Genomic DNA, 27,260 nt, shown 5'->3' with positions numbered 1-27,260 from the left:
CCTTTATATCTTACCTCGTGACAGTGAAACCCAATTATCAATAATCACACATGTAAGTTCACCAAATAAATATTTATAAAATATATATATTTTGATCACTACAAATTCCAACGAAAAATCAAATAAGGTAACGTTTCTGGAAATCTGTCTATAGTCAAACGTAAATGCTGAACTGGATATCTATTTTCTGGATTTTGGTGGCAGTTCCTCGGCATCCTCCTCAGATGGTTCGCTGGTGGGTTCCTCAACCAGGTAACCCTGCTCGGCGGTATACTTGCGCTTCCGCGAGACTTTTCTTCGCCTCCTAGGAACCGATTCTAATTTAACGTATTCCCCCGATCTTGACTGCTCGCTGATCTCCACCGATGAATAACTCTTTGACGAACGCTGGGAATCACCAGATTCCTCAGCTGCGCCCGACTCTGAATTTGAACGGCTTAAGCAGAGAACAATCTCTGGAATCTCATAGCCGTATCCCTCGTCGTCATCGGTGTGCTCATTCTCCATTTGAACATATTCTCGATGTGGCTCATGGAAATACGAGTTGGAATCAATGGTTGGACAAATAAGACCAGTTTCCAGATTTTGCCTAGTTGGCAGAGCAAAGTGCGTTTGCATATCCGATAGGTAGTTGATCACACCCATTGGTCCAGCTACATAGGCGGCATTGCCATCTGGAATTGACCAAGTTGATGGAGCACTGGTCAGTATGGGGTCAATACTATAGGAACGGATTTCACTGGCATCACATTGGATCACCGGATAGTCATAAATTCCGGGCATTATGTACTCGTAGTATTCCATAGCGGTACGGCGTCGCCTCGATCCAGACATTTTGTCTAGTTTACTCCTGAACAAATGGACGTCTAGTTAACCCTGATCCTGGATGGATTTGCTTGATATTATGAATAATTCTAGTAGGAGAAGTCCCCAATTGGCTCCAGTTGATTAGCAATGGCCACTCTCATTCGCAAAAAATATATGCGGACATTCGACTTCCACATCAAGTGAAACTCCAGGCAAAGTTCGATGATCATCAGTTTGGGGAAATCGAGTATCAGTTCTCTAGGGGATTAGGCAGGCTGCTTTAGCGTGTATGCGATTGCTGCAATCAGATGCGGTGATGACGACGGCGGCGGTGTCCAAATGAGGACTTGGTGTGCCGGAAACTGAAGACGAAACAAATTTGGAATTTCATTCGACGAAAATTTTGAACTTTGCTTAGCTTGCCTTAGTTACATGGGAACACTACCTTCACAGACAACCAAGTGGCACAAAAGTATAGGTTTTCTAGATTTTAAAAAATATCCTTATTGATTTATGCATTATAGTTGACTCGATTAGCTCTAAAGTTTATATAAAACCTTAAATTTATTTTTAGATTGTAGGTCTACTTTTCTTAACTCTATAGACAGTCTTTATCCATAATCTTAATAAGCGTAGTGCAGCTTCAAAAGTGTTCGGTTTTAATGCTTGTTTCCCCCGAGAACACACCTTTCCGTGTCCAGATCCTCGTCCGAATCTATTCGCTGGCAATCGCCGTGTCCCACAGAGTAGCGTTTGTACAACAGATAACTGAACCACACGGTCAAGGGAAGAAGAGCCAATCCCAGAGGCATAAGGAAGAGCAGCAGGAACTCTCGTCGATCGCTAGTCGGAACTCCCTCATCTTCATTACCGTAGTCCGACCAGTACTCATTCTCCTGATCCGTATCCTCCACGTCGGCCAGCACATCCAGAAAGGCCTCCCGGATCTTATGGCCGCGATAGCTGATGGCCACGCAGGCGTAGTGTCCGGCATCTCTTAACCTCACTCCGTCCAGAATCAATTTGCTGAGATATATCTGGGGTGCCATCATCTTTTCTGGATCGGTGGACAGTAGTTCATATGTTCGACCATTGTACCGGACTATATGGTTGCTAAAATTGGAGGTTGTCGGTGCCGAGGAGGCTTCTCCAGCTGACTGAGTTCCCACGTAGGTCTGCCGGCGAAACCATTTGATTGTGGGATGCTCCTCGCTGTGAACACGGCACTGGAACACCACCCTACTGCCCACCAACGTGGTCTTGTTGTTGGGATACGAGTCCACAAACTCAGGGGCTGCCAATGAGGTGTCTACAAATAGATTTAATACGTAATCTTCGATATGGTATAGATATTCCGTGATGAAAATTGTACATACTCTTAACATCCAGCTGATAGGTGCGAACCAGCTGAACATCCACAGCCTGGGCCTTATCCCAAATGTGCGGATTAATGCTGCACTTGTACAGTCCCGAATACCGCTCCGTTACATTCCGGAGCCAGAGTTCCGGACGACAAAGACTCGGCTCACATGGCAGAGCAGTCCACTCATCCACAGATCCCAACTGATGGCAATTGTTTTCGCTGCATTGCTGAAATGGTTTAATACTTATCAATGGGTACCAACAATAATAGAAATCAAACAGTACATACCTTAAAGTACCAATGTATCTTGATGTCATTCAGCATACTCTCATCGACCAGACCTTTGAGATTGCACTGCAGCTTGACATCGAATCCGGCTCTCTGTTGAATTAACTCCGTGTTCTCTGCACCGGCAAAAAAGATATAACAAAAATTCCGAACCATTCAATCAAGGCAATGGCAATGTTTACTTTTTTCTGTGTCAATGATAGCCAAATTGACAGTATCTTATCAAGCGTTGTGCTCCCCGAAATTGCGATTAACCTTCTGAATATTTTGACGAATGAAAGCGGAAACGTGTAGTTACAAAAAGAGCTTCTAAATGAAAATATCCATGTACCTATATCTATATACCCTCGAATTTAAAATGACCCTTATAGTAAAAACTAAACTCACCTGTATAGTCAACAAAAAAACCGCGGGACTGCTGAAAGCCGCAGAGGCAAATGAGAATCAATAGCCAGATGCGGCCAGACCACAGATCACAAATCATCGGATCCATTTCCACTTAGCATATCCGCGACATTGTCTTCCACTTGCTATCGCCGAAGGAACCTGTCGAACACTTTGATTAGTTACTTTGGGGCACACACAATGGTTTGGCATTTATTTATTTGAATTCCGCTGGCTGGCTGGCCGGCCATTCGTTTATTTCCCAAATGATCGATTTTCATTTAATTTCTTAGCAAACAAACGAGGCTCGCCGAGTTTCTATTTATTTATTTGGTCTACGCGGTTGCATTTCCACTGGTTCTAGCACATTTTTCACACATTTTATTGTGCGCTGTCGGCAATGAGTGTAAAAATCCACTTTTGTTTATTTACTTGGCCATTCGAAGCGAAAGGGTGCTCTACATTGGCTTACAGACACAAACACTGGGCCACAAATCCTTGGTGCGCTCATATATATAAATTATCAGAATTTCGCTTCCCATTTATTAATAAATAGTGAGTGCCATTTATGCAACAATAAATCATTGCCGCAACGATAATGCCCGTTTATCAATTGATTGGCGGCTACCACAGAACTTTCGGGGGCACTCGATAGATTGAGAAGCGCGTAGAAGGGTTCTAACTGTACGAATAGTTTTTTGGTGCTATGAGATACAAAAAGCTATCAATTAGTGGGAAACAAATATGAACTCCTAATACATACACATTAGTTATTGACTTTTGCTTAATTGAGAGAAATTTAGAAAGATATTATATTTAAAAGAATCAAACGATTATATTGTTTCAATATGTCACGAACAAATCATTTCTCGACCACAAAACACGAAGCTCATAAAACACTTTTAATACCCAGGGACGTTTGTTTATGCATTTCGTTTTCCAAGATCTGCGATCTCTTCCCATTGTGATGGAGATTTATCTGTGTTGCCCCACTTGATTGGCATCGACTCAATTGATTTATACGATATCATTTATTAGGTGAAAAGTTGATTGTTTAATAGACAATTTGTTTACCGACCGGGCCCCGACCAGTGGAATCAAAATAGGAGCAAACACACTCACTGTGGCTAAGACCAGATGGACAACTGACACGAAGGCTTCATAATCGCCTGGCTTCCGCTGATACGGCGTATTATTTTTTCCACTAGTTGGAACTCCGGGTCTGCTTCTCCGGTTACTTAATGCCACACACAATTTGTCGATGCTCACTGAATTTTCGCGAATTTCGCAAAATTCTCGATTTTCCGCGTCTGGAGATCCAATTGCTGCTGCTATCCACCCGACAATTGGCTATTGAGGTCCGTAAATATTGTAGCCACATCGATCTTGCGATCGTTTTCTTCCGTATGCGTTCCGTTCGCGGGGCTGGCTATCAACAAACTACTGTAATACACGATTCGAACAAGTGTTACCCCTCGGAGGCGACGGCAGCGGCCACCATGGGCAGTGCACTGAGAGAAAATTCACGAAAACTGAAATAAACTTTGTATACCAAAGATAAAATTAGTAGGGCTATAAAATATGTTTATCAGCTCATGCAAATTGAATTCTCAAGGTTAGTACTTATAGTATTAATAGTATGCACATACACATCTACCTCCTATTTCTTCGAGTGTACCTTTGCTCTAGGTGGCTGGCATTGCTGGGGAACAACAAAATAAATGTGTTTTATAAGCAGTTTTGCTTATCGCATATCAATATCGGTGCGTAAATATACAGTAGTCGATGGAGTGGACCGATAGAGGCCTAGCCAGACACCTATGTACATATCCAGTGAAGGCACCCGCACGGCTATTGCCACTTCCACATCGAACCGAAGATTAGAGAGGCAATGCGGCTAGCTGGGGCTGCTTAGCTTTATCGGGCAATCCGAACGCTTTTCTAAACCATAGATGGGCAGATATCATGTAAATTCGAAGTGTTATTTATACAGCTCTTGTGCGAGTCACACAGTGGGTCTGGTTTTGGTGATAAGCCATGGGCTTCAAGCGAACCCATCGATAGCCGGGGCTTATCGGGTGGTTGTGGCTTATCAAGCGGCCCATAAATGGAGCAGGAGCCACCGGCTGCTCGACGCCGGAACTCCGCGATACCAATAAATGGCGTCTATAGATTGCTGCCAATGGCGACAACAATGCGACCAATTTGACCAGCAGCTCCAATGCTCGCCATGCTCGAAATGCGCAACAAATCCAAATTAATTCCCAATGGGCCGGTCAACAAAAGCCCCCCAGCCAGACCTCTTGATAACTCCCCCGATGGGCATGTGAAACTGATTAATGTGGCATTATAAATAGGACTCAAGTATGTGGTTGGATCTTAATCGAAATTAGCTAACTTTGGGTAAAAGTATATTTATGATATTTACGATAAATAAACAAGTGCGCTTATTTCTCGAACTGATTTACTTTGTGGTCTTATGATGACAGCTCTATAAACTTTATGCACATTGTAAACGAGAAATAAATGGAAACTAGTACCCTTTGCATTAAGTTTACTATCATCATTTAAGTCAGTATAAATTTATCGAGTTATTGGTTTTAAAGCCAAGGATATAAAGTTCTAGGTTTTGGTTCAGAATCGGGGCGATATGGACGATGTTATCGCAAATTTGAGCATTAAATCCAAGAACTTTATAGATGAGGCTGCTAAATCATTAACCCCAACAATGGTGGGATTCAAAAGTGAACCTGAGCGAAATCAAAACTGTACCTACTTTATGCAGAATACCTGCCAGATTTATCCAAAAATTTCTAAATCAGATCACAGGATTGAAAACATTGGTAAATTCGATGAAGATTTTGGTATGCATAAGGAACCTGAAATCAAGGTGGAATGCTCTGTTGATGATCCCAATAAAGAAGTTCAAGTTTTGCTGTATGATCATAAATCATTAACGTATAATATTTACATGAACATTTTTTCTTACACAGAAAAAAGGATCGCTTGAAGCGGAAATACATGGAAGCTCTGAAGCTGGATGAAAACCTTGAAGCTAGAGTGAAACAATCTGCCCTTGAATCCAATCCCGATATGGAGGAACAACAAGCTGAACTGTGAGACCATAACTTTATTTATGATAACATTTATTTAACTTTATTGGCATTTATAGAAGAAAACTTCACAAGGATCAAGTGGAAATGTACAAAGGTGTGCAGGAAGAAATTATGGTTAGCTTCAAGAGAGACATGGATGATCTAATGCAACAGTATGAAGCTGAGTACTCGCGACTTAGTAAGGTCCACTCTAAGTGGCTAAATTCTGAGAATGTTCCCACCAATAACTGTAACGCTCATAAGCCTTAGTCATCGCTTTGGAATTTTTAAGATTTTAGCATTTTATAAGTGAAATTAAAACGTATTTATGTAGTTTGTTGGGTTTTAACATTTGAAAATAAAAAATATTCAGTGTTTTAAGTATTCCGTTTATTTATGGTTTGCTTCAAGAGAAGCATGATCATGGATGATCTAATGCAACCCGTGACTTAGTAAGGTCCACTCTAAGTGGCTAAATTCTGAGTATGCTTCCACCGATAACTGTATCGCTCATAAGCCTTATTCATCGATTAGGAATTTTTAAGATTTTAGCATTTTATTAGTGAAATCAAAACGTATTTATGTAGTTTGTTGTTTTTGAACATTTGAAAATAAAAAATATTCCGTGTTTTAAGTATTCCCTTTATTTTAAACAGCTTTTTATCACTTTTCCTTCGGCTTCAGCTCACTTAGTTCCGTCGCATGCTCCGCCAGCAGATCCAGCATCACCTCGATCTTGAGATTACACATATTGTTCTCCTCCTCAAGGGCACGAAACTTCTTGTTCAGCCGGAGCATGTCATCCACGTCGCCCTTTCGGGTCGAATGCATCCAGATGCCGTCTGCAAACCGCAGCTCCTTGTTGCCCAGCGTCAGGGAAATCTGGCGGAAGTCATCCAAATCCTCGGTGGCCACCGGATGTCCTATATTGCAACGTCCCTGACGCACTGGAATCGGCTTCGACTCGAACTTCTTGTTGAAGAGCGGCATGGCAAACAACTGAAACGGAAAGTTGACCACATTTCGATTACATCCACATTTGTTTTCACTGTCCCGTTGCCCAGGACAACGGACACTTGTCGAGGGGTCAGCGTTCGCTGCAGGACTCGTGTCAGGTTTTTAATGGCTAGTAAGACCGTATCCATATGTACCTGTTTGAAGGGTGGCAGACCGTCAGAGATTGACGACGGGCAGCAAAAGTGTGTCAGTTGCATAAAATCGGTGAAATACAGAGAATTCCTTGCTGCACGCAGGGATACAAATGGATTTCTAATTTTTTCTATGACCAGGATTTAAAATTCCTGTGATTCGAAAAAGTACAAAGACAAAGCTTGCTTCATTGCAGAAACTCGTCATGTCAAACATAAACATTTTGTTTAGTTCATTGATAAAAGTATACAAACACACATTAAACCAATACACAACTCTGCTGTGAAAAATAATATGATTCCAAACACACAACAAATATGACACAACACGAACATCAGCAAGCCATTCTCAGGTAGGAGAGCAAAGGGAAATTTGTCAACTAAAGTTAGTCAACGCCAAGCCTATTCACCATTTAGCAACTTTGTGCGGGAAATGTCTGAAGGAGTGGATCGACTGATACGGGATCAGGCCGAACTGAAGGTCCATCTCAACGAAGTTCTAGATGAAAACCGCCGGCTGGACAGCGAGTTGGCCAAATGCAGGAGCATCCTGGCTGGCGGCGATTACCAGGAGCTCAAGCACCGCCTTCAACTGAGCAACAAGGCTTTGGACGCGTCCAAGAAGCAGGTGGATGAGCTTATCAAGGAACGGAACAGCCTGCAAACCATGCATAATCTCTCCAAACAGACCATCGAAACCATGGAGATGGATCTTAAGAATTATCGCGTCCAATTGAAAATGTCTGGAGATGACCAGGTACTATTGTCCTTCATCAATCCAATCACGTATTGATTGTCATATTATAGTAAGCTTTGACAAAATCGTATGTTTTAGGGACCAGAAAAATCCTAAAGTAAACTTCAACGTTTTCGGAATTCACATTTAGGTCATACAGCGGTACTCGAAGATCGTCAAAGTGCTGGAGGCAAAAGTGGAGGACCAGCAGAAGGAGATTCGCACGCAGGCGGAGACCATAAAGGCCCTGCACGATCACAAGCAGCACAGCGGGTTGCAACTGCAGCAGCTGCATGCTCAACTGAAGGATAGCGAGCAGAGTCAATCCAAGGTGTCCGTCCTGCAGAAGCAGCTTAAGGAGTACGAAATGTCGCTGAGCCACACCCACAATTTGCTCATGGAGAGCACAAGACGGGAAACCGCCGCCATGCGCAAAGTCGAGGAGGCTATTATACTCAGCGAAGAGGCAAACAGGGAGAAAATAGACGCCACAAAGCTGGCCGAGACCTACAAGGAGGAGATGACCCATCTAGCCTCCAATATCGGTACCATAATGGATGAGGCCTCCACACGCGTGGACGTTGAAGTGGGCCATCTGAAGAATATGCTCAAGCAAAAGGACATTATTATTACCACAATTAAGGAAAAGGTAAATGTCTATAATCGTATAATGATTATCACTTATAGTTACACTTACAAATTTTAGCTGAAAAAACTGGCTGTCGATCATAAGTCGGTGGTCCACATGCTGGAGACCCGGAGCAATCGCCTGGAGCAAAAGTACAAGGAGGTGCTGAAGCAGAACGATAAGCTGGAGGCCGAGTTGGAGGCAACTTGCCGGCGACTTGGCGAGCTGGAGCGATCCGTTACTGAAGCTTACGGTGGAGATGCCGAAGATGCCAGGATGTGAGTATACAATATAGACCTAATGACAACATGATTATAAATCATAACGCTCTTAGACAAATGTTCTATAAGTCTCAAATGGATCGCTGCATAATGGATCATAAGAAGATGAAGGAGAAATACCGCGAGGGCATGGAGGACATCACGCAGCGCTTCGAATCGGAAATTTACAAGTTAAGGGAGGAGAACTCCGTGCTGCTGGCGGAAAACGAACTCCTTAAAAGCGGTGCCGCAGGCGACAGCTCCAAGCAGACTGGTCACTGATTTTACGGTTGTACAAAGTTATATTTTATGATCACTCTCGTACATAATAAATTAGTTATACGAGATCACACTAGGTGGCGGCCGTTGTCTGAGCGTTTCGACCGGGAAACAAACTGGGAAACCAATAGGCTGGCTCATCGCCCGCCTTCTTGTCAATCCAACAGAGACCTTCGCCGAGCACCTTGTCCAGTGACTGTTGAGCACGGTAGTCGGTCCAGCTGAGAACGGATGACACAGAAATCAATGTTCTATTCAGTTGAAAGTAAAAGTGAAATTGTTACCCCAAATCCTTTATCAACTGACTCTGCGTAACACAGCCTTGTTCGGTATTGGATGCGGCATTCAGTATGTTGGTCTCCTCCATGCTCAGCTCTCCGGGAATGGACTGAACTATGTACTTGCCCTTGCCCAGCTTGTGAACCACAAAGCTGATGGTACGTTATGAAAAACGAGAAACTTGTGAAATTGAATGCAAGCTGAGTTAATGACCCTTACCCGTTGCCAAAAATGCTCAGCTTTTTAGCGGCCATTAGGATGTCCTCCTTGGTGATCTCCTGGTGCACTGAACTCTGACCTCTGGCGGCGATAAGCCGACGCCGCAGATCGTCCAGCTCCATGAGTCCACCTGTTTTGTGATTGGCAGCCAGACAAACCTCCACCACCTGGACACCCAGTTCGTAGTAGAAATCGCCCATTCCCAGCACGCTCCAGAATCCTTTCCCGGTGGCCAGCGGATCCACGCCGATGGCGGCGCACATTTCCTGAAATTGTTTGCGGAACTGCGAGTTCTTGCGAATGTCCTCCTTGTGTTTCATCGCAAATTCCTCCAGTTTCACCCGGAAAACCTCCATTTGCTTGGTCATTTGTTCGAGTTGGTTTTCCTGCAGGTCGGTGCCCTTGTCCTTGTACTTCTCCGCAGCCAGCTTTTGCTGCTGAATGGCTCCCAGGCCCACACGTCTTCGCATATCTGTTCCTTAAGTTTATATTTGTTAGTAAACAACTAAATTTACTCAACAAAAATTAATCACAACAAATGTGAACAGCTGTTTTCCTTACGTTAGTGCGGAACGTTGCGATTAGTTACGTGACGTATAGAAATTGTGCTGTTGTGCTGGTCGGGTGCTGTTATGCGCAATGTTAAATATTTGAATTTCATGGAGGGATGAAATTTATGTAAAAAATATGCATAAAATACAAATTTAATATTTACTTTAGCTTATCACCAATATTTAATAATTAAATTCTTATAATTGCTGCTAAATATGCATACCTCTTCTTTAAGTTAATAACTTTGTAAGAAAAAGGAATATAATGGAATATAAATTGTTTAAATGTTAATATTTCTATATTCGTAGCAAACAACAAACATCTGCTATGCGATTAGCACTCATATAAAGTGCATTTGTCACAAGTTCCCCTTAATTAATGTTTAATGGACCCACCGCCCCCATAGTTCAATGAACAATCCCATCGAATTCGGGGGTAAATAAAAAGAAGAAACCGCTTCGCAATATGACGAAAAACCATGACACGAGGGTTTCATCGATGAGCCCGCATAATTATGATTGGAAAACGTCATCGGATCGGCTGCTCATATATATCCCATGAAAGTCACTCAATGTTTATAATGCCAGCGGATATCGAACCCGCTGATTAAATTTCAGATCACCACACACATCCCATCCGTGAATCATTCAACTTGCAAAATCAGCCGATTTCGTCAGAGCTACATATCTGTGCTGATTAATTATCCGAAAGGGAGCGAAATGGAATCCCAGCCCCGATCATTAATAAGCCACCGATTTGCCTCGGACTCCGTTTTCGTTGGCACTTAGCACCACTTAACGGTAGGAGAATCGCCCGATTAGCGAGGAACCCACTCGGAATGGGAGCCCAGATCCACAAAACAGATCCCCAGAGGCACTCGACACCATTACGCCCAGTAGTCGCGGCAGCACACGTTCCATCGGCGACCATCCAGCGAGATTTTACACCGCAGATTAAAGTTTAGCCTCTACGATCGTAAGATACAGATAAATAGATACATATACTTATATGCAATTTTTATGGTTTTCTATGACCTGAATAGGATCATTTGGTTATGAGCTTCATAATATTTATGAAATATAGCCTTTGCACCATTTTTTATTCTCAGTGCTTTGGCGTTTATTGCCACACAAATTGATATTCACAAATATTCATATGCGTGGCCATATGTCCAGTAACTAGGGCAAACATCGAACTCGCGGATACAGATTCAACTCAATGGATTGCATAATGGCTTTGTTAATTGAAAAATCTTGGCATGTCTATTAATAAATTGCGGTCAATCTATAAGCAAGGGAATGTAACACGATATTACAAAGGGGCCTGCATTATATTAATACGGCCATATAAAATATTTTGGAATATAAATTAATGTGAGGTATAAACAAATCTATTGTTACTAAACAAACTAGTCATAAACAATTGTCAAGTTGCAGATTGAAATCTAGAGGATATAGCCATGACTTGCTTGAGTGATATGTCGAATTTATTTCAAATTTAACAAATAGCAGCTATAAATGTAATATTTTTACAAGTAAAAACTACTTTATTTCTGGATTTCATCGCCCTACGTGCATTTCCTTTCCCATCTGTTTGGCTGGCATTTGCTGGATGCGCAATTATTTGGACAGGAAGCCAGCCGTGATCGCTGGCACAGATGAAAATGCACGGATACAGATACAGATACGAGCACGGGTACGGATACGGGTGTGGTAAATATTTATTTGTGCTGCTCTTCACCGTAGCTGCGCCCTGACTTGCAAATGCAAGCCGAGCCAAGCCAAATAAAACACAAAAATTAATGGAAATGCAGGAGGAAAAGCGAACTGAAATAGCACCAGATAAAAATAAACAAAATGCCGCCGACAGACAAAGGGCCAAGATACAAGATACAAGGCACGAGCGAACAAGGGAGTCTAACTGCGATGACACACAAAGAAATTACTAACAACTATGGCACACGAAATTGTCGAATTATATTCAATTTCACAAATGAATAATACTATCTATGCCTAAAAGAGAAAGGTATGCATTACAATGATTCGGTTTCATTGTAAAAAACCTCAATTCTCGCGGGGCAGTTGCTGATGCAATGCGGGTTGTTTGACAGTCGAGGGCGAAATATTTGGGCAGCTGACAAGCACATCGCAGTCCGCTGCGATGGACCATCGCATGTAATCAGCCGCATTAAACGCGAAGTGCAATATGCCAGAAATAGTTTCGACCAGATGCCGTCAGCTTGGCATGCATATACATATGAGGGGATCCAGAGATACGGTTGCAGATACAGATACAGATACTGAGATACATCAACATCAGGCGTTACGACAGGCGGAGCAAAACGGCTGCCATTCGGACTGACCAACTCATTTGATTTTCCATGCGCCGCAGATCGCATTACACATTAATAGAGTCCATTCACATTTCAGTGGCCTGCCCCATCGAAATGCATATGAAATGAAGCCACAGAGGCACCACCGAGCAACCACCAAGAAGAGCCGAACAAGAAAAAGCCGGTCGGGGTCACCACTCCACCACGGGCTCATAATTCATCCAAAATGAAAACTTTCGTCTGGCAGCAGAAAACTCTTTTGTTCGCGGCGAGTGGAAAGTAATAATAAAAAAAAAATTCAAAATGAGAGGAAATCTTAGACAATGCCCGCCCGACGAGGGCAATAAAAACTGGATAAAAATGTTGGGAAATTAGGGAAAATCTCCGATGGTGCTTTGCGTTCGGATCAAAACCAGTTGGAAAGTTGCTCGCCGCAGCGATCAATTATTATGCTCGCTATTGTTTGAGCATTTTCCAAGTGACTGCACTGGGAACTAAAGTTTTTTCAGTTTAATATAATAATTTTACAACAGGGTAACTTTATATTTCATATTCTTGATGATAACTTTGATGCTCAGCAATCATAGTAACAACAGCCAAATTATATGGTACTGCAACTTTTCGTGCTGGTTCCTTAATTTTCCTCATTGCAACACCCGCTGTTGCATTGGTGGCAGCGACAATTGTCGCTAGTTTTCGCATCGCCAACCAGTTTGGGTGTGAAAAGTAACGGATCGAGGTGGCAAACACACACCCAGGCAAATAAGAATACTCAAGTGGGTCAGCTGGCAACTTACAAATCGCGACTTACAACATACGACGCTGGCTGGCTGGCTGGCTGGCTGGCGTGTTGCATGCAACAAATGGCCGATAAAGCAGCGAGGCATAGCCAAGTGACCGACCCACCGATTTGATTTATGCCCACGACCCACTCTCCGTAAGACATTTACACATGCGATTTGTCTTGGGTTTCCTTTCCCCATGAATTATGATCTCGGTCAGTGGGGTGTGGTGGTCAAGACATTAGCTTTCCCGTTACCCAAGTCACACGATCGCCGACAGCTGGGCGAAAGCGATGGACAACCCAAGCCACCTCTCCCAGAACCCGAGATCTGTGTAGCCTCTATAACGCCTGCGGGATTATCTATTATGTCCAGCGCTTACAACTGGACACTCCTCTGAAATCTGAAATCGGACTCTCGTGAGATTTATGGGGCAACAAAATAAGTACACAACTTAGCGACAGCGAACCAGAATGAGAATCAAAACTTGAACTCGAACCATCCCGTCCATCGCCGTCTGCTGGATGCAATTAGCCGCCCCAGAGTCACGTAGAGTAATTGCAGTGGAGGAAGGGCAAGTTCTCCGTCCGCAACCAGGAGAGATAAATGAGGCAAATTAGCACTCGGCGACCCGGTCAGGAAAAAAGAACAACGGATTGTGGGTAAGGGCAAATGGCAAGCTATTTATTCACAAGGGAAAACGGTCATATGGACTACTGGCTTTTATGTCATGAGCGAAGTGTGTGAATCACTTCTCAATGTATTTGAAAAATGCAATGCAAAGCTAATCAAAATATATATAGAAAGTGATTCTAAAGATTGCCCAAAATCGTATGTATATAGAAAGCAAAAAGAAGCACACCTCTGTGTATCTCAGCAGTTAACCTCATGCGCATGCGACAGTTCCATTGATCGAATTCATTCATTTCATTATCATTCACTGGCTTCTGACCTTTTGAGCCGGGGTTACATGGTACGTGGGCCATAAACTAATTTCTGCCAGCCAGTCGGGGAAAAACAGCTTGAGTTTTCCGCAGACAAGCTGCTTGCGGCGGAAGTGACGGCGGAAAAGTAGCCCATCAGTAGACCCAGACACGTACCCAGAAAACATCTGAAAGATAAAAATATACACGCCGATGTGCATTCAAATAATGCCCAGTGAAAAATCAGCGCAGCTACGAGATATCAAAATATAAGCAAAGCCGAAACGCATTTTCCGTGGAAATGGCGCAGCAATTGTGTGCAAATGGGGTGGTTGACTTCGGGGAAAATCAAATAGAGGGGTTCGAAATCTCTTTTTTGCTACTTTCACACTGTTGCAGTTGTCTATATATTATAATCGAGCACTAATTTGGTGTGCATTCTTAGTAAGTATATAGTAGTTCATAAAATCTTAATTCTAAAATATACTGTACATATAAATCGAATTGGAAATATATCTGATATCTCAAATATATCAAAATATCTCCCTATCTATCTTTGCTTGCAACTCGTCTGTTGATCCTCACAAAGGGAAAATAAAAACAAACGCCATCTTTCCGAAAACTTTCTTTTTTATTTCTTCTGAAACCGCAATGAATTCGGATAATTACAATCGCGAACAATGGGAGCAATCAGGAGCTGGCTTTAATTACAAACCTCGGCGAAATGGGAACGTGTAATTCTATCTCTCGAGTGTCCAATTGATACGCGTTTATCGCCCCTGTGGAAGTTCCTGATTTGATCCCGATTCCCCTGCATAAAACCGCAAGCCTCAACCCTTTTCCCCGCTCCATTTAATGTTTTGTTTGGGGCAAGGCCCAATAATAAAAGCCAAGAAACAAAAATAAAAAAGTAAAATAAAACTTAAAAAAAAAGAAGAATGAAACCCTAAGCGGACAACGACAATTCCTGAGCTGTCTATGCTTTTTGGGGAGCAGATGTTACTTTTGGCGGCTCAAAACGAGAATTCTTTGAGCCAACCTCGTCTCGTCTTCTCCGACTCACCGATTCCCCAATTCTCCGATTCTCCGGCTGCTGCTCAAAAAACCAAACCAAAAAAACGAAAATATATCGAAAAAAGCAAAGCACTTGTTCCAGCTTGAGCAGCTCAACGAGATATTCGTACACTGCGAGAAAAGGGCAGCTGAAATGTTAAAAAATATATACATACTACAACATAGCTTCGTGAACTTAAGTTTTTGCAACATTCAGCCTTATGAATTGATTAATTATTCATTGTTCTGTAGTTAGTTCCTTATATATCCACAGTTTCTCTCAGTGCAAATGGGGATGTATTTCAAGTGCGGAAACGGGAAGAGAGAATACGATATATGGAGCAGGCGATGCGGAGGAAGGAGAGAGGTAGATTGCACCGGGTGTGTCAGATTCAGGTTTTGGTTTTGGCGCAAAAAATGTGTGCTCAAAATTACCAGCAGCAGGTATTCGCACTCGTATGGGTATTCGCATCCGTGTGGCTCCGATGATGAGGGCAGCCGCATCCACATAGCCACATATCCACATCCATATAGCCACATCCACAGCAGCAGCCGCAGAAATTGGCGCAAAATTTACAGATGCCTCAAAAAAAAGAATGGAAAATGGAAAGCAACTGCAGCGACACAGGTCCCCATTTGTATGAGTGCGGCGCCGAGTTTGTGAGGCATTTCAAAGACGAGGGAAATCGCATGCCCCAAACTTCCTTCATGCAACCCTATCTTATATATGTATCTATATATATATATCTCAGCCCCCCTAAATCACTTTCACGCACTATAAATAGCGTGCTGTCTTCGAGGATAAACGGAAAGAAACACAAACATATACATCCATACATACATATATCAATACTGCAATTAAATTTCTAATCACTCATTATGATCCTCACTTTCAACATATGTAAATGTCTTGTCATATTCAATTGGAAATAACTAAGTTTTGCAAATTGAATTCTTTTAATGCTGAAGTTCAAATAATGTAAACAATTATATCTCTGCCAATATCCCATTTAATAGTAGTTTTTAAACGCCATAATATGCGCGCAATTTGTGGCAGTGCAAAGTATCTGCTAGATTCATTTCAAGCGACCGGATCTGCACTTATTGTTGCTGCCACGTGCGCCCATATTGCATATTGCACACAGCAAGAACAAATTAAATGGAAAAGAAAACAGCTGGCGGGGGGAGGAGAAAGCAGAAATGAGGGAACACAGTCCGGGCTTCTTAATGAGTTCATTTATTAATTAGACGAACGTGACGTCAGCGCGAACGGAAAACGAAGAAAACCTCTGTGTATCTCAAACTCCCTGCGTTACGTTCGGCACTAAAACAGCAGTTAACCTCATGCGCAGCGCGTGCGACAGTTCCATTGATCGGTTGCGTTGGCTTTGGGTTCATTCATTTCATTATCATTCACTGGCTTCTGACCTTTTGAGCCGGGGTTACATGGTACGTGGGCCATAAACTAATTTCTGCCAGCCAGTCGGGGAAAAACAGCTTGAGTTTTCCGCAGACAAGCTGCGTGCGGCGGAAGTGACGGCGGAAAAGTAGCCCATCAGTAGACCCAGACACGTACCCAGAAAACATCTGAAAGATACAAATACTTGGCGACAAACGTTCAAACAGTGCGCAGTGAAAATCAGCGCAGCTACGAGATATTAAAAAAAAACCCAAAACTGAATCGCAGTTGTTGAAATGTTGGAATGGAAATCTCTTTTGCAACTTTCACACATTTCCAACGGCATTGTTCCCCTCTCGAGTGCCACGTCATTATGTGGATTTTTTGGCGCGAGGGTTGGTTTTTGCATAGACCTACTCTGACACGACCTGTGCCACCGATACACCCGATCCGATCCGATCCCATCCCATCCCATCTGATCCTCAACCCCTCGTTCACCTCGCACGCAGGTAGTTGCCAATCCGAATTGGACATCGCGCCAAAAAATATGAGGAAGTGAATCTTCTATACAGTGAACCCCGGAGTAGCGAAACTTTTAGTTAGAGTTGCTGAGATTTATTTGGTTTGTTACATAAGAGTAAAGGTTTCATTCAAGTGCCGCAAAAAATCTCACTGAAAACATTCAATTAAACAGAAACTACATATGAAGATAATAAGAAAGAAAAACATGTATTCACTCTGGCAAAAATTCTTATAAAAGCTTATAAAACCAATGCATCCCTTTGCGAGGGCCCACTGTACGCCTGACAACAATAACAAATCGCAATCCTTTGGGCGCGGCCTTTGTCCGGGGCACTCTTTAAAATGACTAATCGGTCAAAGAGCCAGACGAAATGGGCCTGAAGACTCCGATTCGTGGTAACACCAGCTGCTCCTTCTAACCAGCCACCAGTGGAGTGGGGGCCAGTTTCTCGGCTCGGCTGACTCAGCATTATTGAAATTGAAATGACTTGTGGCCCACATTATTGACTACTACCACTACTACTACCTATATTTCTATGCGGTTTTCACTTTCGTTTGTTCGAGATACGCTTGAATTGCCACCGCAGGCGCGAAAGTTGTTTAGTTTTTTTGTGATTGTAGCTAGAATTTTTCGTATTCCTGTCGCTGGCAATTTGTTCTAGCCACGTCTGGTCGCCAATTAGGCCGTTTAATGCCGCATGAAGCCCGGCTCGACCTTGAGTTAGGGCCCAAAACGCGCTAACATATCAGTTAGTTAGCGTTTAGCTCGGTATTTGTGCGAGGTAAATAGCAACGAGCCCGCAGTCTCTAGCATAACTAATTGTATTTACACGGCCTATAATTGGCACACAAAAAACAGATTCACTTTCCGTAATTGTTACATGTAAATATATTAAGTATAGATGGGAAAACTACATTATTCTGAGCTAGGAATCTCTTTGTATGGGATACATTTGGTAGTAAAGGTACTACTTGTTGGCATCTCAAATTGGGCTTTATGATGTCATCGATTTAATTTATAAACTACTTTGAATTCATCATGTGTTTGCTTGCGATGCAATTCGGTTTGATGAGTTTCTGATTATGAAACTCCGTTTTTTTTCTACATTTTTAGAAATTAAAAATTTTAAATTAAGAAAATAATCATATGATCAATTCATTTAAACATCACGGAAGTAAATGTAATTTATGACGTCAGCTGATGTTCCCTACTTGCGCCACCTCTCAAAACTGCTGCAGTTAACAGTGCAAGAGAGCGGTGCTAGGAAACAATTTTTAAGGAAATAAACATATATCATAAGCATATTGAACGCATATAACTTCGATGTATAATTTTTGAAATATTTTCTAGTTCACTTTAAGTATAGTATGTTATCTCTGCATCTCACCCTAATGTTAATGTTACCCAAACGTAAGAGAGCGCAAAAGTGCTGAAGAGAGTCACGAAAGAGCGCAGAGTGACCGTTTCGGCGGGCTAAAAGCGAAAGTAAAGCATTATCGATGCGGGCGCAACTGGTCACACTGCACCGTGCGTATATAAGCTGATGAAGACTGGTCACCGCGCGATTCGGTCTCTGACTCTCCACCAATTCGGTCGCGTGCGTTTGCTTCAGCTGCGCTCTTTTCGCTCTCTTTGGCTCGCGTGAAAGTCGTAAAGTTCAGCTAGCTGCTCTCCACGATACAGAAAAAGAAACGCATACAAAAAATTCGCCAGCGATAGAAAACCGATTCAAATTGCAATTGCAATGCCTAAAATGCGTACGTGAGTTTCGCGCAGTGATTGCTGTGAAAGTTCAAGTGAAAGCGGAAAGAAGAAACAAAGCGAGAATACTTGCAAAGCAATAAACCAAAAAGTGCAAAAATACGTAAAGTTTAAACAAAGCAAACAAGTTATACAAAACCATAGCCATGTTGTGTCCGCCAATGGCCCTTGGCCCTTTACTCGCTGCCCCCGTGCCACGCCCACCGCCCAGCGCATCGGAGAAGAAGAGAATCTGTCGCAACCTATTCAATAACGCTCCCGGGGACTCGAATATCGATCAGCTGTTGGCCCAGGAGCAGCACAAGCAGAGATTATACGTTAAGGAACGCTACCGATTCGACATCCAGCTGGAATCTAATCGGGATGCGGATGCGAATACGGACGAGGATGCTGATACGGATGCCCATCATCAGGATCTGCGCGGAATGCGGTATCGGACCACAAGGACGATACCCAGCACCGATGCCGATGAGTGCAATCCAAAGGCAGTCAGCCAAGTACCGAGGGGCATGGCCCTGACTCCCGCCCAGATCTCCGCCAGCGCACAGCTGATCTTACAGAAATGCCCGGAAAGCGATCGCAACAAAAGCAACGGCAGTGCGGATTTGGCCAACAACACGAGACATGGCCAAAAGCCATATGCGAGGCAGCCACAAGGCCTCAAAGGTATGTTTTTTTCCCATGATTTGCATGTTTTAGTTTCACCTGAAACGCCGGGTGCTTGCTGAAAGACGAATGATGATTACTCTTTGGTTCCAAGTTATTTAGTTTAATATACTTTCAAGTTATTGTAAAAGAATCAGCAATATGCACACATAGAGCAAGAATATAATGAAACCTCTAAAATTAAAAAAAAAACCTTCGAATTATCTAGGTTTTTTTATGTATGCCATATGTGTGTGGACGAAAGGCTCTATGTACTAAAATTCCATGTACTTCTTATAGATGATCCAATAAGCAGACACCTGATTTTAGTTGCCTTTTCCGTTGTTCCTTCCTCTTCCAGTCCCTGTTTTGTGCTCGTCCTTCGCCACAGTCGTCACCCTTATAAAATTCCCTCCCTTAGTCGAAAAAAAACCACCCTTGTTTTCTGATTTTCCTAATTTCGATTTTCCCCTTCTGCGTTGATTCTTATTGTCACTTCTTTTCTACCCGTTTTTCCTCTCTTTCTTTTGGCTAGTTTTCCCGGTTCTTTGTGCGTTTATTCACGTGCGTAGGGATTTATCTCCTTGGTTACTCGAAAGTGAATCGGTATACATTTATCTGATGAATAACAGAAAACTCAGAAAACTACATATTTATGTAAAATTGAATGATTAAATAGACTTCGATTTTCTTTTTTTTAGTTGCAAACTATAAATAATAGTTGGAAAAGTAAAAGCTGTTTACAATATTTACCCCAACACACCACACACACACACAAAATCGCTGGGGAGTTTATTTGCACACTTCGCTTTCATTGCGCCTTATGTCGTCTTATCAATTCCGATATCAAGGCCCCGATTTGTGGATAGACTTAAAAAAAACACGAAAAGTATTATTGTTTAATACAATCGCTACAGTTCTACTTGTTCAAGTCGAATTCGAATGAATGTCTCTAATTTCAAATAATTTGAAGTAAAAAATGCATTCGAAATCTTTGAACTATGAAATTTAAAAGATTCAGTACAAGTTTCTACGATTATTGCCTGAAATTTTAGCAACAAGACAAGGGAATATTATTGCTATCTAATAATACATATAAGATGAACGCTTTTAAAAGAAACTTAAGCATCACTTATGGACGTTCGACTGTACCTTTAATTTTTGGCTTATTATCATTGCTTTATTTTGCGCTGATATTTCGCCGATAGCGTGGCATTCACTGAGAGAGGGAGAGCAGGGGAGAAAGAGAGAGCTGGTCTCCAGTTTGTCTTTGGTTTGGCAGTGTGTCAAAGCGAAAAAGCTAAACATCAAAATAAAAACTGTTGAATAACAATCGCGCGCCAAAAATCTTTCCATCTTTCGCGAAAAGAGATTGCAGCTGAAAAGTGAACAGGAGATGAGTAAAATGCAAAGGCAATTAATTGAGAGGCCTCAATTAAATTTAAATCAACGCCTTCTGGTTTTCGCGATTGTTGTTTTTGTTCCTGCTGCAGTTTCGACAAAGAAAAAAAAACAAAAAATCAGCTACACAGACCTGCGACTGTACATGAGTTCACTGTAGCTGTGTTAGTTAGTTGAAAAGGCCGCACCCACAACGACAAACGCAATCTCAACCAGAGGAAAACCACAGCTCGCTCTTATACGACGACGTCAGCCCACTTCCACACAAACGCACGCACACTTATGCATTATCAAAGAAATCGAGAGAGTCAGAGTCGTCGCTCTTTCTCTCTCTCTCTCTCTCCCTCTCCCTCTCTCTGTTTGTCTGGTGATTTTTGGCGCGAACTTATTATTTTCGTGTTTATTTTTAGTCGTCTTCGCTGATAAGCTTTCTGCGTGTGCGAGTGTGTGCGTTATTATGCGTAGTAGTACTACGCACGCACGTTGATGATGTTTTTCAAAAACTCGTCGTGAAGGTCACGCACACCAACGAACGCAATTCGCGTAAGTACAGCAGCGCCAAATGTTGTGTTTTGTTGTACTGTGTACTTTTGCGGCAGGTCCGAAAAACGGAAAAAGCGAAGCGAACAAAAACAAATCAATTAGACAAAAGTTCTGTTATCTCGGCCTTTCTTCCTATCTTGTTTTTTTTTGTTTGGCATGTTTTGATCACCACTGTACTTTTACCACCCAGTTGGCGCGCTATAGGAAATACATATGTACGTATGTATGTACATATTCCTATGATATGATGATTCATATTTGGGTATTTTGCATATTTTACTAACAATTTACAGCATCTTCATTATCTTTTAGATTTTTTTAACACGTAACTTAAGTTTTCTAAGCGGTCTATTAGGCTTTCGTGATTATGTTTTTCTTGGCCTTCTTTGCCACGCCCCAAAAAGCATGATTATGTGTGTGATATTCCCCTAAATTTATGTTTTCTAATTATGCATTCAGAAACTCTCTTGTGGGCTCCCACATAAATATTTATAATGTGAATTCTTTGTTTTCATCGCCGCCTCTCTCTCTTCACACACATTTCGTAAACAAAACGCGTTTTTTGTTGTGCAAGATGGAGCGAGACAGAGCTAGTTGGAGCTGCGTGCTCATAATGATAACGGTAAACGCACTACCGTCCCACCCTTCCCCTTTCTCTTTCCCACCACCCGCTTTTTACAATGGACTTGATCGCTTCGCCGTTTTTCCTTCCTTACTGCTTCTTCGCCTCTGTTTCGCTTGACGTTCTTTGTCGCTGGCTTATAATTTTCTATAACTGTACATTTGATTATATCGCCAAAAGCAGCGCGACTCTTTGGCTGCCAGCGATTTCCATTCTCTTTCTCGGGGGGCTTCGAGTTTTAGCAACACGTTTGTATCGTCCAGAAAGTAGGCTTATTTCACTTGTTGCGCTTTTCGTTCCACTTTAGTGGATACATTTGGCATAGAATCTTAACTGTATGTATGTATCTATTTATCTTGACTTCGAAATGATAAGTTTGCTTCAAATAATCGTAATAGCAAGATACTTTTTTTGGAATTCATAGTTCTATTATTCTAAAAGAAGCACCTACATGATTTTTTAATTATAATAGACGAATTAACTGGCGAGTGTGCTTAAGTATTCGGTTTTCTAAGCTAGACTTGGGGCCTTCATGTTTTTGCTGTTGTTCAGCTTTCCAGCTTTTAGGTCACTGCGCAGTGTCTGCGGTTTGGTGAGCGTCTTTGTGCGATCGTGTAAGCTCTAGCGGTTTACGTGATGAGGCAACCGCAGCTGCCAGCGATAGAGTTTTGATAGAAGTACAGTCGCAGCTCTCTAACTGAAACTGACATTTAGCTTTCAACGAGGCAGTTCTGACATTTGAAATGACATTCTTTGTGACATTTTGTTTTTACATACTCGAGTATATTTTGATATTCTTAATATGATCATTGGAGGATTTGTTTATTTTAAGAAACTTAAAAGATCCGCATTTTACTTTGACATAATGAAGCAAGCATAAGGCTCTACTTTAAAATGCAATTCGAAGACGATCGACTGTACTTGCAGCAACACCAACAACTATGATGATGAGTGTAAATACATGTGTGAGTGATGAAAGATTACGTACACCCCAGACAATTGCATTCGGCCGTTAGCACTTATCGCTGTGGCCATGACATTTAGTATATCGGCCAGCCGATGATCAGGTATAGGTTTACTTTACTGTACTCCCATGGGGCTTGCACAAGTGTGCATAATTCCAGGGCGATAAGAAAGCTGTCCATGAAAAAGCGAAACACCCACTGACACGTATGCAGTTATAATGACGCTTGCACTTTTATTTTTATTTTCCCATTTCCCTTTTGCTGCCTGATTAGTCACAGTATTTTATTTAGCTAATTTACAATGCCAAATACTAAACAGCTTTCCCCCTTTTTTCTTATCTCTTCAGGCATGTACAATGTTCGCAAGGCCGTGAATGGTATTTCGAAAGCCAACGTCAAGAATGGTTACAACAACACCAATAACAACAACAACAGCAGCAGCAACAACAACAGCAGCGTGAATAATAATAATACTAGCGAATTGGCAGATCAGAAGCAGTAACTTTGGATCACGATGACGATGACGAATAGCCCCTGGCGGAGCAATAATTGCAATATATGATATTAATTGTAAATGTAATTTTAAATTCTAAAATAATTTGTTTATTTTTTTGTACCCCAGCCATACACAGAGAGTATTGTGTATGGATTGTACGTTTGTTTTAAACCAAGACTTGACGGTCCCAAAATGTTGTTGCATAACAAATGATTAAGCGAATGGAAAAAAAGCCAACCAGAAACAACAACAAAAGCAACCCCAGAAAAGATCGGCGCGCGTGCACGGCCAAAAACAGGCAAAAAAAATATGATTAATAATTAATAATAGTAATATATCCGGATGCATGGCGATATCGGTCTTATAATGGAAATTATTAAGTTATGTTTACGTGCTAATGTTAGACAAGCGATCGACGGTGCCATGCATCCACTATATATAGACTAAACCCCAACCCAAACCAATTCAAGCGTTCTCAGCGTGTTTTCGGGTCCAGATGCACGCGTGTGCCAAAAGTATTTACAATTTACTTTGTGTCATGATCTCAATTATTAAAAACAATTTTATTATTTTGTTTATCTAAATGTAATTATAATTGAAATTATTTAAAAATTCTTCTTAGCCCACAAGCAAACACACACACACACACCTTCCCCCCTCTCATTCACACCCCACCCACACACACTTTTACACACACACACACCCACACACACTGTACTCATATTTATTGTATGTACATTATCGATGTGACATTTTAAATTGTATGTACTGTCTATGTATAAAAACTTCGTATCTATGGCAAAATTATTTCCCCCTTAAGAGACCCCCCATTTTCGAAATTCTATTTTGAACCAAACTGTGTATATTGTAAGGAGTATTAACAAACTCCAAGCAGCTAAATGAGAAAAACCACAACAACAAATACTGTGCATATTTCCTTAAAAACTTTGTACGAAAGCAAGATGAAAAAAAAACTATTCTACTGTAACTCTCAAGCGGAGAGTAGCAGAAAAAAAAACCAAAACAAAAAAAACTCTTAAAAATACAAATGTAAAACAAAAAAAAACATTTAAAAGCTTTTTATTTGCTTACATTGGCTGGGTTTCGTTTGTTGTGGAGAGGGGGGAGGGGAGCCTTTTGGGCCGAGATGGCGTGATAATTCTCAAGCGTAAAGAAAAGCGGAGAAAGATGGAAAGATTCATAAATGGATGGAATGAGTCAGCACTAAAGCCTGGAGCTGCGGATGCAACAGTTTCTCCATTAGACAAGGGCCGCTCTATTGTTTCCCGCACAGTGAACCCTCGATAATAGGGGAATTTTCGTAGGAGAAGTGGCGCCTAATGTTGCCCAAGATGGCATGATGACTCCGCATTTATAAAATTGAAAAATAAAGTCATAATTTTGAAGTGCAGCTATATGATGGCTATTTATTATGATAACGTTTTTTGGCCGAGTCCGCACTGTTCTAATTACATTCGATACAGAGGTTTGGTATGCATTCAGAAAGTGAAGTGGTTAGGAAAGGAAGTGGAAGACCCTTTCCAATTAGTGTGCTTTCCCATGTTCGCTTTCATCGCTAATCATCCGCAGCAATTTGAGAGGCTTCACTGTGGGCACTCGTCGGTCTCTCAATGGGCACACATGTGCATATCGCCCGCGGCGGACATTTCGGAAAATGCTTTCTAGTCGTAATTTGTGTGCCATTCGTCGTACTAGTGATTGTTGTATCTACAGTGTGTAGCTGTTGGAGTGGAGTGGGCACTTAACATTAGATTGGCTGCGACTTCCGGCGAGCGAAACGATCGTTTGATGATGATTGATGCTGGCCACCGTGCGCATTTACCCCACATTCATGCTCCTAATCCAACGGATGTGGACTTACAGAAACAATTTGTTGCTGTCTTAGAGCCTAAAACAAGTTGTTGCAATCATTGCCATTTCAAGCATTTGGCACTGCTCTCTTGAGCGAATCAAGAATACAATATTCTATAATAATGGCACTGCTGGCAGAATGGAAAATTACATGCCCTGCATTTAGTAACAAGCATGTACAACATATTTGCCCACTTAACTAGCGGTCTGGTACGGTTATTAGCATGCAATTTCAAGATTTTAATGGCTCTGCACTCGCATTGCAATCACACACATACACACACACACGCACTCGCATTCACGTAACGCAACAGAGCTCAGGCGTACAATCCCGGATACAGTAATAGCACGCAATTAAGTTAAATTTTATAAATTTTAAATTTCTCAACACAAAATCTTTTTTTGAAATTTGCAAGAGAAGTGTAGCTTTAAAGTTTATTTTTGTATATCTATAGTTATAAATCTCCGCAATCAACATAAATTGAATGCACTCAATTAAAGCACACGATTATAATGATTGGAGGTCCTCCTAAGCGTTCGTATTTAAAAGTGAAAAGATTCTGTAGAGTACCAGGACTTTTTCGGTCATTAGCTTTTAAATTGGTTGCTTAAGTCCTTAAGCCCTATTAATTTGCCCGCCATTGTGTACTACGAGTATGTGTGCGGGAAAGAGAGAGCTAAAGGTGTTTGTACTCTCGCGCTTTGGCCGCAATTCCCGTATTTTTGTTCATTCGCAATAAATTATGACGTCGATTTGAGCTTGCCATCTCTTTCTGTCATAACGGCATAGTTGAACCAGTAGTGCCATTAAAAAAAAAAAAACCGAATACAGGGTTTTCGTATATTGTCGTAAGAATTGCATCTCTATTTTTTCTTTGAATTCACATTTTATTTGGCTTTGTACACTGCGAAATCACAATAATTTATGGCACGACCAAACGGCGGAATTTAATTGCATTCCGTTTTCGCATTAATCACCATTAATGTCAGCGGCTGCATTCGAGTGGGGTGCAATGTCTGGAAAAGCGTGAAAAGCGAGCCAAGGCCATCTGACAGCCTGTAAGTACACATACATATGTATGTATCTATGTGTACGCATGTGTATGAAATTGAAATCAATCAGCCCTGAAGTGAGTGCCCCTACTCCCTATTGCCATCTCGCTCCCACCTCGCCAATCCCGCATGACGTGAGGTCAGCAAAGGCGAAAAAAAAGAGGAGCACAGTGGAGCTGACTCCATCGGGCAATGCTCTAATCTCCTGACCAACTTGTGGCTTCGCATCTTCTCCTTGGCCCCACTCGACTCGGATCATTGGCTATACACTTCCATTTAAATGGATTATCGGTTATCTGATGTCTGTAGATTTGTAGATCGTCTATATAAAATAATAGAACTTTCTAAAGACTATCTGGAGATCTTGATATCTCAGTTACATAACGATTTAACAATTCAATAAAAAAGTCTTTTTACAATATAGCATATGATCCTATTTATGTTATAAGTTGAAAGTGTTACAACGTTGAATGCTTACATATAAATATATTTCAAAATCGTAACATTTATTTCGAGTTTAGGAGATTGGTCTCAGTTATTTAAGGTATTCCCGTCTTCGACCTGATAAGATAGCCCTGTTTTGCGACTGCTGTTGATGCTGCTGTTGCCACAGCAATTTCAGATGGCCAAGTTCGAGCAATTTGCTGGGCAAATCAACGACATGCAAAGCACTTTTGTTTATTTCGTTGATTGTTCCCACAATTTTCGTACAATGCCGGAAAATGTACGTGCCCAAGCGTTGTTACTGTAATTGCCCTCAAAAAAAAAAAAAGAAGAGAAAAAAGAAAAAAGAGACCAAAGCGAACAGAAACTAAAGAAGATGGGGGAAAATATAAATCATACAACGTGAAA

At 41.7% G+C, this 27,260-nt stretch overlaps 7 protein-coding genes across 15 annotated transcripts; 3 read left to right on the top strand and 4 right to left on the bottom strand.

Moving 5' to 3' along the window:
- Positions 1-57: 57 nt before the first annotated feature.
- Positions 58-1,285, bottom strand: LOC27206477. Its single transcript, XM_016177226.3, has one exon. It carries the CDS (start codon positions 832-834, stop codon positions 181-183), a length of 654 nt encoding a protein of 217 aa, XP_016035681.1. The 5' UTR covers positions 835-1,285; the 3' UTR covers positions 58-180.
- On the bottom strand, positions 962-4,310 carry LOC6729017 (fibroblast growth factor receptor 4). Of its 3 annotated transcripts, none has more exons than XM_016177224.3 (6): positions 3,965-4,309; positions 2,846-3,014; positions 2,459-2,574; positions 2,184-2,397; positions 1,495-2,116; positions 962-1,169 (listed from the first exon to the last, which is right to left on the bottom strand). In XM_016177224.3, the coding sequence occupies exons 2-6, from the start codon at positions 2,949-2,951 to the stop codon at positions 1,112-1,114; spliced, it is 1,116 nt and encodes a 371-aa protein (XP_016035679.1). In that variant the 5' UTR covers positions 2,952-3,014; positions 3,965-4,309; the 3' UTR covers positions 962-1,111. The 3 variants fall into 3 exon arrangements, with proteins under 3 accessions (XP_016035679.1, XP_016035680.1, XP_016035678.1); XM_016177225.3 differs by having other exon boundaries at positions 2,846-3,004; positions 3,965-4,308; XM_016177223.3 differs by lacking the exon at positions 962-1,169 and having other exon boundaries at positions 1,348-2,116; positions 2,846-3,004; positions 3,965-4,310.
- A 1,066-nt stretch (positions 4,311-5,376) lies between these two features.
- On the top strand, positions 5,377-6,318 carry LOC6729016. 2 transcript variants are annotated; one of them, XM_016174944.3, is made up of 3 exons: positions 5,377-5,779; positions 5,836-5,958; positions 6,018-6,318. In XM_016174944.3, exons 1-3 carry the CDS (start codon positions 5,493-5,495, stop codon positions 6,205-6,207), a joined length of 600 nt encoding a protein of 199 aa, XP_016035677.1. In that variant the 5' UTR covers positions 5,377-5,492; the 3' UTR covers positions 6,208-6,318. The 2 variants fall into 2 exon arrangements, with proteins under 2 accessions (XP_016035677.1, XP_002104337.1); XM_002104301.4 differs by having other exon boundaries at positions 5,385-5,779; positions 6,015-6,318.
- Positions 6,319-6,483: 165 nt separating this feature from the next.
- On the bottom strand, positions 6,484-8,651 carry LOC6729015 (protein chibby homolog 1). 2 transcript variants are annotated; one of them, XM_039295885.1, is made up of 2 exons: positions 8,519-8,651; positions 6,484-6,936 (listed from the first exon to the last, which is right to left on the bottom strand). In XM_039295885.1, exons 1-2 carry the CDS (start codon positions 8,549-8,551, stop codon positions 6,601-6,603), a joined length of 369 nt encoding a protein of 122 aa, XP_039151819.1. In that variant the 5' UTR covers positions 8,552-8,651; the 3' UTR covers positions 6,484-6,600. The 2 variants fall into 2 exon arrangements, with proteins under 2 accessions (XP_039151819.1, XP_002104336.1); XM_002104300.4 differs by lacking the exon at positions 8,519-8,651 and adding an exon at positions 7,089-7,224.
- LOC6729014 (unconventional myosin-XVIIIa) lies at positions 7,306-9,064 on the top strand. Of its 5 annotated transcripts, XM_002104299.4 has the most exons (5): positions 7,306-7,438; positions 7,503-7,842; positions 7,973-8,470; positions 8,528-8,727; positions 8,784-9,064. In XM_002104299.4, exons 1-5 carry the CDS (start codon positions 7,404-7,406, stop codon positions 8,989-8,991), a joined length of 1,281 nt encoding a protein of 426 aa, XP_002104335.2. In that variant the 5' UTR covers positions 7,306-7,403; the 3' UTR covers positions 8,992-9,064. The 5 variants fall into 5 exon arrangements, with proteins under 5 accessions (XP_002104335.2, XP_016035674.1, XP_039151817.1 ...); XM_016174947.3 differs by lacking the exon at positions 7,306-7,438 and having other exon boundaries at positions 7,758-7,891; XM_016174949.3 differs by lacking the exons at positions 8,528-8,727; positions 8,784-9,064 and having other exon boundaries at positions 7,921-8,151.
- On the bottom strand, positions 8,992-10,079 carry LOC6729013 (vacuolar-sorting protein SNF8). Its single transcript, XM_002104298.3, has 3 exons — positions 9,487-10,079; positions 9,273-9,419; positions 8,992-9,209 (listed from the first exon to the last, which is right to left on the bottom strand). The coding sequence occupies exons 1-3, from the start codon at positions 9,954-9,956 to the stop codon at positions 9,062-9,064; spliced, it is 765 nt and encodes a 254-aa protein (XP_002104334.1). The 5' UTR covers positions 9,957-10,079; the 3' UTR covers positions 8,992-9,061.
- Positions 10,080-18,575: 8,496 nt separating this feature from the next.
- On the top strand, positions 18,576-25,363 carry LOC6729012 (gliolectin). Its single transcript, XM_002104297.4, has 2 exons — positions 18,576-19,477; positions 23,335-25,363. The coding sequence occupies exons 1-2, from the start codon at positions 18,958-18,960 to the stop codon at positions 23,487-23,489; spliced, it is 675 nt and encodes a 224-aa protein (XP_002104333.1). The 5' UTR covers positions 18,576-18,957; the 3' UTR covers positions 23,490-25,363.
- Positions 25,364-27,260: the final 1,897 nt, after the last annotated feature.

The sequence above is a fragment of the Drosophila simulans genome, chromosome 3R (genome assembly GCF_016746395.2).
Source record: "Drosophila simulans strain w501 chromosome 3R, Prin_Dsim_3.1, whole genome shotgun sequence".
In the NCBI taxonomy this organism is placed as follows: Eukaryota; Metazoa; Arthropoda; class Insecta; order Diptera; family Drosophilidae; genus Drosophila; species Drosophila simulans.
The sequence above is the reverse complement of the archived record's forward strand: the minus strand, read 5'-3'. Positions and strand labels throughout refer to the sequence as shown.